This window comes from Euleptes europaea, chromosome 10 (genome assembly GCF_029931775.1).
Source record: "Euleptes europaea isolate rEulEur1 chromosome 10, rEulEur1.hap1, whole genome shotgun sequence".
NCBI lineage: Eukaryota > Metazoa > Chordata > Lepidosauria > Squamata > Sphaerodactylidae > Euleptes > Euleptes europaea.
Genome location: NC_079321.1, coordinates 28,621,637 through 28,638,111, shown reverse-complemented (window position 1 = coordinate 28,638,111; position 16,475 = coordinate 28,621,637). Strand labels below are relative to the sequence as shown.

Here is a 16,475-nt window from a genome sequence, read left to right as displayed (position 1 = left end):
TGCTTAAGGCTGTATCCGTGTAGATGCGTGACTTTGGGAAATAAGCTTGTCCCAACTTTTTAAATTGTTTTTACTCCGCCAAGTTGCAGCAGCCCTCCCCCGCCCCCCAACTATCTTGTTGCCCTGCAACACCAGGAACAAAGCAGCAATTTTGTGTTTGCGAGGCAAGGCAGAGCGCGGGAGGGAAGCTGGGCGGCCGCCTCTTCTGGGCGAGGAAACCGGTCGCTCCACGTGGCTGCTTCCCCGCAGCCGCTCTTCTCCTGCAGGGCGGGGTTGTTGTGGTTTTTTGGCGGTGGGGGGGGGGCAAGCCGGAGCAGGAGGCGGCCTCTGCGCCACAGGCTCGGTATTCCGGGCTGGGTGGAGGCGGCGCGATGCTGGCGCTGGCCGACTGGAGCACCGTCGCGGTGTGCGCGGGGCTCAAGCTGCCGCAGGCGGCCGCTTTGCTGGCGGCCAAGTCCGCCCGGGGACTCAGCTTGGAGAGTTTGGTGCTGGAGCTGAGCGGGTAAGGGGATCCAAACCGAGGCAGGGGGATCCGACGGTCTCGGGCACTTTTATGATGCAATGGGTAGATAATCTCATTGACTGCCCAGACCTCAACAGTGACATATTTAGACATAATTCCCAGTGGGTCGCCCTGTTAGTCTGTTTGCAGTAGTCGAAAAGGGCCAGAGTCCAGGAGCACCTTCAAGACTCACAAAAATATTTTCTGGTAGGGTGTGAGCTTTCGGGAGCCACAGCTCGCTTCTTCAGATACTGAAGAAAAGCTCATCCCCTACCAGAAAATATTTTTGTGAGTCTTTAAGGTGCTACTGGACTCTTGCCCTTTTTGACATATTTAGACATAGTAGAAAAGGGCAAGAGTGTTAAGTCTGCCTGCAGTAGTAGAAAAGGGCACGAGCCCAGGAGCACCTTCAAGACTCACAAAAATATTTTCTGGTGGGGTAGGAGCTTTCTGAAGAAGCGAGCTGTGGCTCACAAAAGCTCCTACCCTGCCAGAAAATATTTGTGTGAGTCTTGAAGGTGCTCCTGGACTCGTGCCCTTTTCTACTACTGCAGACACGGCTACCCACTGTGAATTATATTTAGATATATTTTAGATATATTGATTAATATTCTTGCTTGTCATATGTATTGGATTCGACTAAGTTTATTTGTCTTATTGAGTCTGCTTTATTGTTTTTGTATGTTAAACGGTTTTTACCCTTCCCTTCTTTTTCCTTCTGTACCCCCCCCAATTATAAAAATAAACTTTAAAAAAAAACGATACAGGGGGGCGGGGGGGCTTCTCTGACAGTGCTGTCCTGAAGCGGATAGCTTCCGGTTGGAGGTTAGGGTTGCCAACCTCCCCTCCAGGTACTAGCTGGAGATCCCCTGCTATTGCAACTGCTCTCCAGCCGATAGAGATCAGTTCCCCTGCAGCAAATGACCGCTTTGGCAATTGGGCTCTGTGACATTGGAGTCCCTCCCCTCTCCAGACCCCTCCCTGCTCAGGCTCCACCCCCAAAAAAACCCCGCAACCGGATTGGATGCCCTGGGCCTCAAGGCTGCGGCGGCCTCCACGCCCACGTGGGTGGGGTAGTAGTGACTGTTCTGGCTCAGTGAGAGGAAAATACTAAAACCAAAAGCAGTATTCATTACATTTTCGTCAACCTGCCCAAACCACTATATAAGATTTCAAGCGCTCCAGAACGCTTCGTCAGACTAATCTCTGGAGCATTCAAAAGCCTGTTTTGTGGTTTTTATTCAGCCCAGCCCCAACAGCACAAAACGGAGTGAAAACTTTTGAACACTCCAGAAATCATCAGGCTGAGTTATGGAGCGCTTGAAAGTTTGTACATGCTCTTGTGTTGTGTGTGGCTTGGGCTTAATAAAAAGGTGTTGATTTGGCCAGCGTGTAGTGCTTAAGAGTGGTGATTTGGAGCGGTGGACTCTAATCTGGAGAGCCGGGTTTGATTCCCCGCTCCTCCAAATGAGCGGTGGAGGCTAACCTGGTGAACTGGATTTGTTTCCCCACTCCGACATGTGAAACCAGCTGGGTGACCTTGGGCTAGTCACAGTTCTATTGAGAGCTCTCTCAACCCCACCTACCTCACAGGGTGTCTGATGTGGGGAGGGGAAGGGAAGGTGACTGTAAGCCGGTTTGATTCTTCCTTAAGTGGTAGAGAAAGTCAGCGTATAAAAACCAAGTCCTCCTTTTGGATCTACCTTTACAGCTGTGACAAAGACACACTACAAGCATGCCCAGAGGCATTTACTTTATTCCGATTCACTGAATCCTTTTCCCACTGGGAGGATGAGCACAGATGCTTATCCTCTGCCATGTTCAGTCTTAAGCACATTTTCCTTCCAGAGAATCAGTCTTATCACAAGTAAAATAATAAGTGGTGCTGTTGAGCATAGGCAGAGTGCATTTCCTTTGCCACCGACATATTCCAGGCAGCCTCTGTGTATCCCTTTCTAGGCCAAAAGGTGTGGCTTCCAGTATGGACATTAGCAATTGATTTTGGTTGTTTAGAAAGGTATTTTGCACAGGGGCCTGCTTAGCACGGAGTAGCCACCTTACCCAAGATATTCCAAACCCACAACCAGGAGAATACAGCAAAAACGGTCAAATGCTGCCTAATCTAGAGCCAACTGTGATAAATGCACAAGTAAACCTTAGTTCCTCCAGTACTTCAGGGCAGCTGTGCTGAATTCAGAGGTGGAGCTTAAAGGTCAGGTGTTGTTTGCGAAGCAGTACAAGTTCCTATGCCTTCATGTCCCAGGGCTGATTGCCCTCTTCGTGAGGGACCATCTGAACTGAGCCGAACATACCACATTAAGTAGTCAAAAAGGGCAAGAGTCCAGTAGCACCTTAAAGACTAACAAAAATATTTTCTGGTAGGGTATGAGCTTTCGTGAGCCACAGCTCACTTCTTCAGAAAGCTCATACCCTACCAGAAAATATTTTTGTTAGTCTTTAAGGTGCTACTGGACTCTTGCCCTTTTTGACTACTGCAAACAGACTAACACGGCTACCCACTGTGAATTAACACCACATTAAGGCAAATGTTACTGAAGTCGGTTGCTAGCACTCACCTTCTCCTCCTTGAAGGCTTGTAACTGGCCACTTGGCATGAGAAACCTGTGGTGAGCAAGAATTTTCTCCAGGTGACTAGATGAGGAAGCTTTAGTAAGATCCAATAGAATTGATTCTGGCTGGGGTGTGTACGCTAGGACACTTCTTGTGGGTTAGCATCTTTATCTGGACTAACTTGTAAGGAAAAGCCCCATCCCAAAAACCCGAGAAGGATTCGGAGTAGATCAGTTTAGGATGACACTGTAAGAAGATCCTACATAAGAACATAAGAAAGGCCCTGCTGGATCAGACCAAGGCCCATCAAGCCCAGCAGTCTGTTCACACAGTGGCCAACCAGGTGCCTCTAGGAAACCCACAAACCAGACAACTGCAGCAGCATTTTCCCACCTGTGTTTCACCGCAACTAATCGAATAGATATGCTCCTCTGATCCTCGAGAGAATGGGTATGGATCATGACTAGTATCCATTTTTACTAGTAGCCATGAATAGCCCTCTGCTCCATGAACATGTCTGCTCCCCTCTTAAAGCCTTCCAGGTTGGCAGCCATCACCACATCTTGGGGCAGGGAGTCCCACAATTTAACTATGTGCTGTGTGAAGAAATACTTCCTTTTCTCTGTTTTGAATCTCTCACCCCTCCAGCTTCCTGCTCCTGGGGGATGCCGGTCTTGCACGCCGCTGAGATTATGCTATTCCCAGCAAGGCCTCAGTGGTGGAGGGCCTGCCGGGAAACTGACCGAAGACATACCTTTTCTTTTCAGCTTCCTTGTATGCCTGCGATACCACAGTTACTACAATTATCCTCTGTCAGCATATGTAGAATATCCCATCATCATTGCCCAAGGTAATGGATGGCTTTTCCCCTCCCCATCATCCTTCATTTCCCCCTCACTTTGTTTTTACTCAATCATGCTGGTTATAATGCCTAATGTTCTGTTTCAGATGTCATTCTTCTTTCGTTTGTTCTGCACTACAATGGCAAAATGAAGCATGCTTTGCCATACACTGTCATGTATCCTTTTGATCATATCTTCAGTCACTTTCATTTATATAGCATTTCCGATAAGTTTTTTGCATTTCATTTGCATTTCTGTCACCACTGATATTCAGCAGTTACTTTTCAATAAGCATTTCTAATGTAACATGTAAATTTTTTCGTACAAAAGTTTTCCCAGGGTTTTGCATTTCTTGTGATGGCGTTTATGGATTTTTTTTTGTAAAGTAAATTTTTATGGAGTTTATGGATTGAATCTTAATTTGTACCATAGACTTGCCGGGGGACAGGGGACTTCAGAGCAGTTTGAAGGTCTTTGTTTAATGCTTGGTACTCATTTTGTCTTTCTGTGACTGCAGTTAGCAACAAAATTCGGTGCACAGAAAGTCTAACTTCTATGAACTATGGATGTGTAAATTTGCTTATCTGTTGTTCTTTTGTACTCTCAGTATTCTAAAGTGCCTTACATATCGTCTTGTTCTAAGTCTTACAATAGCCCCATAGGATAAGCCAGTATTATTAACCCCATGTTGTAGAGTGGAAACTGAGCCTCAGAGATTTTTGGTAGAGCTCGAACTTGAACAAGGGACATCTACGATTACAGCTCATTCTCTTAGCTACAACTTACTTCACTTTCTGCAAGGAATCCTATCCAATTCCTGTTCTGAACCGCTCGGAGAGTATCTGCTTTTACGTCATTAGGGCTAGCAATTTGCTTGTGTATTACACATTTTACAAAACTCAGCCTTTATTCCTGTGTCCAGGGCCAAATCCCTGATTGCAGAATTGCCGAGTGAACACAGCCCTGGCAATATACAGTGGGGTGGACCCCACCTTCCTCCAAGAAGGCCTCTTCCAACCAAGTTAAATTTCAGAGAGGCTTCTTAAACTGGAAGAAGGCTTCAAACTTTGTTGAGTGAATAGGTGTAGGATCCACTGCAGTCTACAAATGTTGATGGAATTGGGCAGGTTGCTATTGCAATTTTACAGAGTTCTCTATAGCATCAGAAGTGTTTACTGAGCATAACTGAGGATATCCACATAGCAAAAGAGGACCATAGCGGAAGCAACCTGGGCTACTATTTCTACACATTATGACAAGGAAATTTGGTGATAGGTTCTTCTGCATCAAAAACTGTTTGGACCACAAAATCAGGAATAAGGGAAATTCCCCATTGTTTTTTTGTCAAACAGAATGCATTGCTTGTGTGTATTTTGGATAGGTAACTAGTCAAATTAATTATTATAGTTTAATTATTAATTATAATAGTTTACCAGTACAAAATGCTCACTTTTCATTCTTATGCAACTTAACCCACAAGGCTAGATTTGTGGTGGGATGGTATGTGCTAGGTCTGCAGAAATGGATAGTGGACCTGGCTATGGTAAGTAAGTGATAAATTGTCCCTATACATATAACTTCTATATAATGGCTCTGATTTTTGGTGGGAAGACACCAGTTATTGTGCTTTGAATAAAGGATGGAGATGAAAGACCAAATACTGGTTGTCAAGGGCTCTGTTCTGTTCCATCTTTCCTTCACCTACATAATGGAATATAGCTATGTAGTAGAGTATCATGAGCGGTTTGTTAAGTATGCAGTGATCCGTAAAAGGCAGAGCTTAGCTTGAACAAAGATTAGCTTTAGGAGGTTAGGGAGCCCTGATTTTGGAAAGTTCAGCATTGTGACTGGCAATAATAAGCTTATCCTGTGAGCAGATTTAATCCAGAACACATGGGACAAGGGATCAGTCCCCTCACATAGTCCTTTACCACCAGGGAGCAAAATATCCAGAACCATAGGGTGGCTATCCTGAGAAAAGTGAAGAAACTTTGTACTTGAAGAAGACATTTTTAGTGTTAAAAGACAGATTTTAGTCAGTAGAGGACATAGATGATTGGTGCACCAGCTGGATTAAACTCGGCCATCTGACTGGCTAATCACTGGGCAACTGGTCGCCTGCCATTAATACGGTAACTTTTCCCTGATCTGTGGAGATTTCTGCAATTCTTATTATCACATCTTCATTTTTTTTCTTGGCACTGATGAAAAAAAGAACATTTGGTTGTCAATCCATTTTAGCCATTTCTCTCGTTTACATCTAATAAATATAAATAAATTTATTTAATACAATCCAAGACCAATAAAAATTGAATCAATACAATTTAAACAAATAACTTCCAGTATATAAAATAACTCAGGTTAAATTTAAGAACAATTAAAAATTATAGATTCACAGAATTAAGCATTATGTTTATAAAAAATTATAGCTTAAAAGCCTATCAGTGCATTCCTAAGCGGAATGCCTGCACCAGGCTCAGGAGGCAACATGGCTGCGCTGCCTCCAAAGGAGGTTTCAGCCCTGCTGAAACCTCCTGGTGCAAAAAAATCCGTGCAACCCTATACGCCACCTAAAAGGTGGTGTATCTCTGCAAAAATTAAAAGGGGTGTTCCCGGCCCGAAAGGGCTTTGGAGGCCGCCTAAAGGTGGCCCCGCCCCCAGGCCAGAGCCAGAACGTCCCGGGAACGCCTCCTGGAACGCCGGCGCAGCCTTTGCCGACATTCGGATGCTGCCGGAAGGCCCTGTTAGCTGCCCGGACGCCAGCACAAAGGGTCCAGACGCCGGCGCAGGCCCTTCCTGGCCTCCTAAAGGACTTTCGCCCTGGATGCCGGCGCTTCTCAGGAATACACTGTTAATATGGCTTACCCAAGTTTTCCTAGTCTTATAAGCTATCCATCCAAATTTGGCGACTGTAAGAGTGAATTCTTGATCATTATCTTCTAGCATAACTGAGGGAAGAGTCCTTCTATTTTTTCCAGGATGGCGGGAAACTACATCTCATATTGTGAGGACAGGAGGTATTGAGAGTTGTTGTTTTTAACTGTAGATTGAACCAGGGGCCTTCTAAATGCAAAGCATGTGCTCTATTAATTAGCTATGGCCACTATCCATCCTTCAGTCAGTTCTGGGTTTTTTTGTTCTTTCTCCTCTGCTTTCCTACAGAATTTATCCACTCTAGTTAGTGCAGCAAGTAAATTTGCTCAGCTCAGATGTCTCTGGCAGACTAAAGATTCTGCACAAGTGAGCACCTTGACTTGGAGTTTAGCTACATACACCTGTGCAGGTAAGCATGTCAAAAATGTTTTTCTTACAATGTCAATTAACATTGAGTATGGTCCAAACAACTCCTAATGTGCCTCTGGATGCAAAATAAAACACTTTTCTTGTGCACAATTTAAAATTTAATAGTTTTAGTATCTAAATCTAAATGGCAGTAGAACTACTCTTGGTAACAGGAGTCTAAACTCAAAAAAAGATTAAGGTTAAATCCAGACACTCTTCTGTTGAGTCTTCTTGTACTGGAGGAAGATTCTCATCCTAAGATTTGTTCATCCTAAGGTGCAAGCTGCCAATCATTTCTGTAACCGTAGCAGGATATGCTCAGTTTGGAAAGAATACCTTAAAATATAAGGATATCATTACATGGGTAACAGTTTACTAAAGCAATTCTCTACCTTGACTGCTTTTTTCACCTTGTGTTACCGTATATACCCATGTATAAACTGACCCGTGTATAAGCCGAGGTGCCTAATTTCTCCCCCAAAATGGGGAAAAATTAGGCACCCGCGTATAAGCCGAGGGTCGGCTTATAACCCCTCCCCCCCGCAGGTTTACCTTACAGGGCTCTCCAGCGGCGAGGGTCTGGTGGCGGCGCGGCCCGAGAGGGGGCGGGGCAGCCTTCCTGCAGCTGCAGGAGGCTGCCCCAGCCCGCTCCCGGCGGGGAGAAGCGGCAGCGCGGCCCGGGGGGGCGGGGCAGCCTTCCTGCAATTGCAGGAGGCTGCCCCAGCCCGCTCCCGGCAGGGAGAAGAGGCGGCGCGGCGCGGGCGGGGCAGCCTTCCTGCAATTGCAGGAGGCTGCCCTAGGCCGCTCCCGGCGGGGAGAAGCGGCGGCGCGGCCCGGGGGCGGCCGGGGCAGCCTTCCTGCAATTGCAGGAGGCTGCCCCAGGCCGCTCCCGGCGGCAGGAAGCGGCACGGCACGGCGGCAGCGGTAAGTTTCCCCCCTTCCTCCCTCCCCCCGTATTGACCCGCGTATAAGCCGAGGCCGGCTTTTTCAGCCCTGAAAAACTCGGCTTATATGCGAGTATATACGGTAGTTCCAGGATTTCAATTTACAATTTTAGGGCATTTGCAATGGAAAGTGTAGTTTGTGTGTTTCAGGGAAAGCATTGATTCAGATATTTTTGCATTTCTGGAAAAAATAAGATGCAGTAATTAATCAAGGTGTGCCTTAGAAATTGTTCTTCCACGTCTGATGGAAACAAGGACATTTCATCACCTGTAGCCTCCCAACCAGCGCAGGTATTAGTCCATAGGGCTTCACGACCCTGGGACTAAATTTTCTCTGGGTCAGAAAGGACTGGGGGCGGGGGGGTGGGGAGACATCTGTGATCCTCACATCTGTAAACTGCAGAATCCAAGGTATATGCACAATTCTCAGGTTTCTGAACATTTAACATGTACTTTCTCAATTACAGCAAGAATATTCACAACATTGATGACAACAAAGGATCTCACAGGTAATATTGCTTTTATTTGCTAACTTGTTATTGTGTCATCTTAAGTGACAGTCAAGTGCCTTTTTTGGGTGATAGTTTTTAGTACGCTGTAGTGGCCAAGTATGTTTAATGTTTTAGTGTTAGTTCCCTATTTTAATATAAAGGATTGAGGGAAAGCATCAGCTGTTGTGGGGAATGAATGAGCTGATGACTAAATACTCAGCGCAAGGGGAATTAGTATTTGAAAGATAAATAGGAATACGCCTTCCAATCCAAACCCTACATGCATCTGAGATGTACATCCACTGTGCATTGTAAGCTTCCTATTCCAATAAAAGAATCTGCACATAAATGTTTACTATCATGTAGATTCCTCCTTATTGGATCAAGGCAGAGGAATACAGGATTTGGGGTTGCCATGTACTTCAGTATGCTCAGTGTACCTTTACACTGAATCAGCCTGGTGTAATGGTTAAGAGCGGCGGACTCTAATCTGGAGAACCGGGTTTGTTTCCCCACTCTTCCTCATGAAGCCTGCTGGGTGATCTTGGGCTAGTCACAGTTCTCACAGAACTCTCTCAGCCCCACTTACCTCACAAGGTGTTTGTTGTGAGGTAGGGAAGGTGACTGTAAGCCGCTTTGAGACTCCTTAAAGGAAAAGCGAAGTATAAAAACCGACTCTTCTTCTTTAGCATACTATATGATTTGAAATAGAAAAGCAAGCTGGGTCAGTTTAACTAAACTCCTTCTTCCCCTTCCTTCCAGTTCTTGTCCGTTTAGTGGTCATGATGGCTCTTAATATATGGGTCACAGCAACTATACTGCATTACAGGAAAACTGCTAAAAAGACTGACTAAAACATGAGCTCTTCTGCCTATTTTAAGTAGTCTGGACCAAAAGGAAGGATGAAGCCAACGTAAAGGCCTATAATTAGGACTGAAAGTATTAAGCTCACAGGAAATTGACATTCCGGTTAATAGGAAACTATTGATGTTTATACAGGGAAAATGGAACGCCATTATATTAACAACTCCAAAAGACTTTTGAAATATGCACATGCTTCCTATGTGGTTCTTCTAAATAATGTTCATATTTGGATTCTACCCACGTACCATTTTTTATTCTTATTTACTGGAATATGTGCCCAATCAACTTTTCAGAACTCTTCATTCCTGAATGATCTTTTGTCTACACACTTGGGCCAAGGTATGAGCATATCTTCTACCATACAGCAAGACCTATTGCAAAGTATGCCAAGGCTACAGCATCTGCAGATATTTCAGATGCCTTTCGTGTGTCACAGTTCAGAAAATTAAAGCACAATTAAATCATGGCAGACCAATGCATGCTGTATAGAAGGGACTTCCAAGCCCATTACAATATTTTGAGTAGGAAGGTCCTTGTTCTACCCAATTGTTAAATCAATGGCTCCAAACTGCCAGAAGTTAGCAGAGCTTATTTCTTACTGAAGTAAATAGGACTTAGGAGGATAGCCTGCCTTTCTCTGGACTGGGCTAGAGTTTTATTGAACATTTATTTGGACTTTTACTTCACCTGTTAACAGAGACTAAGACTCTTTAAACACAATTTTGGCACAAGGGCTCTGTTGAAACATCAAGTATAGTCTAATACAGGTTTGATGCAAAAACCTTCCTGCTTCTGAAGCCAACATAAATTTAGTTCTTGCATCCAGCAGCACACCCTATGAACAGCAGTCCCAGTACCGATGTTAGAAAGCCACTGTTTGGACTGGACATGTGGAACTTTTAAATACGAAATCCAAGCAGGAATCTGTTCCATGAGAAAAAGGCCAAGCCACTGAAGAACAAAAACTTCATGGTCAGAACTACTTTTAGCTACTCCACTGAAAGTAACTGAATAATGACAGGAAGACATTTTCATTGCACTTTCATAAAATGCATTTATAACCTTTTGAAGTCAGTCATGAAATTCTGTATCTTTAGGAATCCATGGAATGAAATTAAAGTTTTATATGAAATGTTTGGTTTATTTATATGTTTGGTTGTACTATATTGACAAAATATACTCTAACAAATTTACTTCACGGTGGTTGGACAAGTTAGTCAGCCAAGTCTACTTCACAGGATTTCCTATGTTATTTTCAAGAGAAGTCTGTTTACATCCTGAAATTCTTGAAAGAAAGGATATTTAACAGGCAGCAATAGATTGACCCAATGGGAAAATACAACATAAAGAATTATTTAAAGGAGGCACAAACCTATTTGCCCATCAACTTCACTGGGTGCCCCTGAGTTCTAGTATTATGGGAGAGGAAGAAAAAACTCCCTCTATCCACCCTATGCATAATTTTATAAACTTTCACCAACAGGCATCTCTTTTGTAGACTGAAAACTTCCATACTCTTTACCCTTTCCTCATAAAAAATACTCCAGCCCCATAATCATCTTGGTTGACCTCTTCTGTATTTTTTACAGCTCTGTAATACCTTTTTCGAGATACAGCAACCAGAACCACACACAGTATTCCAAACAAGCAGCAATTGTAGATTTCTATCCAAGGATGTTACAGTATTGGCACTTTTTTCAATCACTTTACTAAAATTCACAGCATGGTGTCTACCTTTTTTTACTGCTGTTGCACAATGAGTCAGATTTTCATCAAACTTGCTTCTACAACCCACCCACCCTGATCTCTTCAAATCTGTCCAGATCCATCAGCATTTTTGAAGTTAGCATTTTTGTTCTAATGTGCATCACCTTACACTTAGCGGTATTGAACAACATGTGCCACATTGTTACCCAATTTAGAGAGACTCTCCTCTAATTCTTCACTATCCTCTGTGGTTTTTACCATCCTAAGTAATTTGGTATCACCTGCAAACATGGTTGCAACACTGCTCGCCCTCAATTTTGAATCATTTGTGAATAAATTAAATAACACCGATCCTTGTAGGACCCCATTGGTCACTTCCTTCCATTGAGAGAACTGTCCGTTTATTCTGCTTTTTTGTCATTTAACCAACTTTTAATCCATTAAACCACCTGCCTGAATCTTATGTTGGCCACTGTGTGAAACTAAGTGGCTTATTGGTTTGATCCAGTGCAGCTTTTGTTACGTGGGCCACATTGGAAGAATTGTCTTGGGCCGCACATAAAATTCACTAACACTAACGATAGCTGATTCATAATGTTTTAAGTATGTTTACGATTTTGTGTTGGGCTGCATTCATAGCCGTCCTGGGCTGCAGTTTGGACAAGTCTGCTTTAAAGCTTGGGTTACAGAGAATAACTGGGCATTCTTAAAACAAAGTAAACAAGAACAGTACTTATCAAGGACTCTTCAGTTTAAAAAATACCCTAAATCAAATTTTCTACAATGAAAGGGAAATTAGCCGTGGCTCTCTAAACTGTGGTAGTGACAGTCTCAGCCTAGTCAGCAGTGTTATCTATATATCTAATTATGAAGTGAGTCCCTGACTGCGGATACTTAAATCTACTGATAGGGGGCACTCTCACCCCAAACAGATTTTTCTTCAGACTCGGAACTCCCTGGGTCTGCAGAAAAATCTGAAATTAACAAGAGTGTTGTCTGCACATGTGCAAACAGTCTTCAGCTGTCGCCATGGAATACAGTCGGTCCTGGCTGTGTCGGCAGCAGACACCAGCAGTGGCTCCTAGCCTGCATTTCTGCAGTAGTGGGTGCCTGGGGTCACTCTAGGCTTTTACGTAAGTGGGGGAGGGGAGGAGGTGGCCTGGCCATGTGTATTACCCATGATTTAGAAAAACAAACTGATTCCAACAGGCAGGTATTGGGGAAAACAAGGTATGCAGTCTTTATTTGACAAAACAAAATATACCCTTTTATCTAGGCTAAGTAGTCTTAAACCAAAATAACCTTTTATCCAGGCAAAATAATCTTACGAGGATGGGAACGGAGCCTTGTTTACTCACCGAGAAGGTTCCTTCCGCTCTGAGGTAGAAGGCCATCTTGCAGCTTGGGTTATTCTCGCCTGTTGTTCGGGGAGGCAGGAGTTAATTTTTCTAGTAGCCTCTCTCCTGTGGGCGGAAATAGCCCAAGACTCCACTTGACTATAAACAAGCTTCTTGAGACAGGAGTTATGAAAACAGGTAACACAGATGATAACAGTAATAACAGTAATAACGAGGTACTGAACTGAGGTAAGTAACTGAACAAGAGAAATTCTGTGTCAATAACTGACTTGGACATTATTACTTCCCAGGTAAGCGTGCCACCCTGTAACTGTTTGGGTGGGCAAGATGGCCTTCTACCTCAGAGCGGAAGGAACCTTCTCGGTGAGTAAACAAGGCTCTGTTCCCGCTCTGAGGGAAGGCCATCTTGCAGCTTGGGACATCGAAGAGCTAGTTCCTGGGTGGGATTTGATCTTCCACTTTGACGGCATGCTGTAGTAACTTTCTACCAAAACTCGCATCAGCGGAAGCGAGGGTGTTAATTTTATAATGCTGTACGAAGGTGAAAATTGATGACCAAGTGGCCGCTTTACAGATCTCGTCTATGGATGCTTTGTTATTGTAGGCCACTGTGGTGGCCGTGCTCCTAACTGAATGGGCAGTAATTCCTTCTGGAACCGGTAGCCTAGATGCGTTGTAGGCCTCTACAATGCACTGCTTAACCGCCCTACCTATGGAGGGACGAGACATTTTGCGACCTTTATTTGGAGCTGATATGGAAATGAATAGATATTCGGACTCCCTAAATGGTGCTGTTCTATTGATGTACGTCCCTATAGCCCTACGTACATCCAGTGAGTGCCACTCCCTTTGCTTGGTGGTAATGGGATTAGCAGAAAAGGCTGGAAGATGGAGCTCTTGCTGCCTGTGAAATAGTGTGTTCACTTAGGGAACAAAGGTGGGATCTGGGCGAAGCACCACCTTATCCCTGTGAAAGACACAGAGATCCTTGCAAATGGATAGCGCCCCTAACTCTGATATCCTCCTGGCTGAAGTTAGGGCTGTGAGGAAGATAACCTTCATGGAGAGAAAACGGAGGGGAATGTCCTTCAAGGGCTCAAACGGATGCCTTGCTAAAGCTGCAGGTACCACATTAAGGCGCCAGGTAGGAAATCTATGGACTACTGGTGGATTTGACTGAGTGACTCCCTTAAGGAAGGCCTTAACTTGAGGATGACCTGAAATGGGGATGCCTTCCATTAGAGGAATCACTGTGGATATAGCAGCCACCTGTTTGCGAAGCGTGGCTGGACGTAGTCGTTGATTTGCCCCTTCCTGCAGGAAGTAGAGTAGCTGTGGAAGGTCGATAGCCACAGGGTCCATGTTTTTCCGTCTACACCATTGGACAAACGCTTTCCATGTGTAGTCATAAATTTGCCTGGTCGATGATTTTCTGTCTTCTAATATAGTAGCGATGACTTGTTCATTTAAACCCATGTCCACTAGATGTTGCCTCTCAAAACCCATGCGGTTAGCTTGTACCAGCCAGGGCTGGGGTGCACAATGGGTCCCTGTTGTAGAAGGTTGGAGGGACAAGGAAGTCTCCAAGGCTCCTGAACTGACATTGCCGTCAGTGCCGCGTACCAGGGTCTTCTTGGCCAGTCCGGTGCTATCAGTAGTACTGCAGCCTTCTGTTCCAGGATATTTCTGAGGACTCTCGGTAGGATGGGCAGAGGAGGGAAGGCGTAGAGCGTTCCCGATGGCCAGGGTGCCAGCAGGGCATCTGTTTGCTCCGCCTGCGGCTGGAAGTAACGGGAGTAGAAGCGAGGGAGTTGACTGTTCTGGTGCGAGTCAACCATGTCCACTTGTAGAGGGCCAAACTTGCACTGAATCATTTTGAACACCTGTGGACATAGGGACCATTCTGCTTTGTTGATGGAGCGACGGCTCAACTAGTCTGCTTCGACATTCAGTGTTCCCTGGATATGTTCGGCTTTGATGATTAGGCGATTTCTCTCTGCCCAGGAAAGAATCTTGCTGGCTTCCTGATGTAGCTTGGATGACCTGGACCCACCCTGTTTGTTTAGGTGGGCCTTTGTTGCTACATTGTCCGTTCTGATGAGGACAGATTTGTTGGAGACAATGTGATGGAAGTGTCTGAGCGCCAGGTAGACTGCCCTGAGCTCTAGCAGGTCTTTTTTCCTCTGGAGACCAAGATCCCTGAACGATGCGTCCTTCTGTTGTGGCTCCCCAACCTTCCAATGAAGCGTCCGTGAACACCTGCACAGGTTGCGGGAGGATGAACAGAAGTCCTTTTTGGAGGTTGGAGTGTTGAGTCCACCAGAAAAGACTTTTCCGGACTGGAAGTGACACCGTCACCGCTCTGTCTTTCTTGTGAGCTATGAGCTGCTGATAGGGTCGGAGTATCCACTGCAGAGGCCTGGAGTGAAAACGTGCCCATCGCACAGCAGGGATACAGGAGACCATAAGTCCTTGTAGACGTGCCAAAGTCATCAGTCGTGTCTGTCGGGCCTTGGCGATGTTTTTTGCCATGCTGGATATTTTGACTACCTTGTCCTCTGGAAGGATGAGTAGATCGAGGGTGGTATCTACAATTGCACCTAAGTGACGAATGTGTTACATTGGAACAAGTTGACTCTTCCCGATTTATGATGTATCCGTGTTCCTCCAGGATTTGCATCACCCTGAGTGTGTGAGCAGATGACTGCTGTCGGGACTGGGCGAAAATCAGTAGATCGTCCAGATAGGGATGCAATTGTATTCCCTCCTTTCTGAGTTCCGCCACCAGGGTCACTAGTACCTTTGTGAAGACCCTGGGGGCGGGTCCCAGACCAAAAGGGAGTGCCCTGAATTGAAGATGATGGCCCATGTAGGCAAATCTCAGGTATTTTCGATGATCTTGGAGGATCAAGATGTGCAGGTATTGCCTCCTGTAGATCTATGGAGGTCATATATGCACCGTGTTGTAAGGCCTCTATGATGGATGCGAGGGTCTCCATCCTGAAGCGCCTGGTCTGCACAAACCTGTTGAGGTACTTCAAGTTCAATATTGTCCTCCAGTTCCCGTTCTTTTTGGGGACTGTGAAAAATATTGAGTAAATACCGACTCGGTGTTCCTCTGGCAGGACACTTTCTACTGCGCCTATTTGTTGCAGGTGGGTAATGGCACTGATGGTCCTTAAGTGTTTTGCAGTGGAGTGGGATGTCGGAGATGGAACAAAGTGATCCTTTGGGGTGGTCTTTAGTTCTATTTGGTATCCCTGTTCCACCACTTGCAGCACCCAGGCATCTGGTTGTGAGAGCCTCCACTGTGGGAGAAACAGCTGCAATCTTCCTCCCACAGGCGCAGTGATGGTGTCACTGCTTGCCTGATTTGGGGAATTTGTCCCCTTTGTCCCCTCTAAATTGTTGGTTCTGGTTTGTGAAGGGATGTGAAAAGCGGCCAGGTCGTCGAAAAGATTGGCAGTTGCCTGACCAGGAGGGGCGTCTTTGGTTCTGTCTAAATCTTGGCAGGGCATGATTGGAACAAAAGGACTGCTGAAAAGGTCGGTAATCCTTTCTATGAGGTTTTGGCATGATGCGTTTTTTGTCCCTTGTCTCTACTAACATGTTATCTAACCTCTCACCAAAGAATTTACCTCCTTGCAGTGGGTAGGCAAGTAAAGGGGTCTTTGCCTTGATGTCAAAAGGCCAAGCCCTTAGCCAGAGAGCCCTGCGTATGGCAGAATTTGAAGCGACAGCTCTAGCTGAAAATGAGAGAGCGTCCAAGGATGCATCAGCCAGGAAGGCAGATGCCTTAAGGATTCTATCCACCCCATCTGCCACTCTTGGGTCCGCCCCCATGAGGAGTTGAGATAATTTCTTAGCCCAAGCATGTGAGGCCTGTGCAATGATTGCTGCCGTGGTATTGGCTT

The 16,475-nt window shown here is 45.2% G+C and overlaps 1 protein-coding gene across 1 annotated transcript; it reads left to right on the top strand.

Annotated features, from left to right (window-relative positions):
- The first annotated feature begins 371 nt into the window (after positions 1-371).
- SLC66A3 (solute carrier family 66 member 3) lies at positions 372-9,533 on the top strand. Its single transcript, XM_056856769.1, has 7 exons — positions 372-502; positions 3,841-3,923; positions 4,022-4,091; positions 5,401-5,458; positions 7,078-7,198; positions 8,609-8,650; positions 9,395-9,533. The coding sequence occupies exons 1-7, from the start codon at positions 372-374 to the stop codon at positions 9,484-9,486; spliced, it is 597 nt and encodes a 198-aa protein (XP_056712747.1). The 3' UTR covers positions 9,487-9,533.
- Positions 9,534-16,475: the final 6,942 nt, after the last annotated feature.

What these genes read in the sequence shown, in the direction of transcription:
- SLC66A3 (XM_056856769.1), top strand. Translation starts at nt 372, where the DNA reads ATGCTGGCGCTGGCCGACTGGAGCACCGTCGCGGTGTGCGCGGGGCTC. An exon ending in GCTTTGCCATACACTGTCAT is followed by an intron (nt 4,092 to 5,400) that starts GTATCCTTTTGA and finishes CCACAAGGCTAG; the next exon opens with ATTTGTGGTGGGATGGTATG. An exon ending in GGATAGTGGACCTGGCTATG is followed by an intron (nt 5,459 to 7,077) that starts GTAAGTAAGTGA and finishes GCTTTCCTACAG; the next exon opens with AATTTATCCACTCTAGTTAG.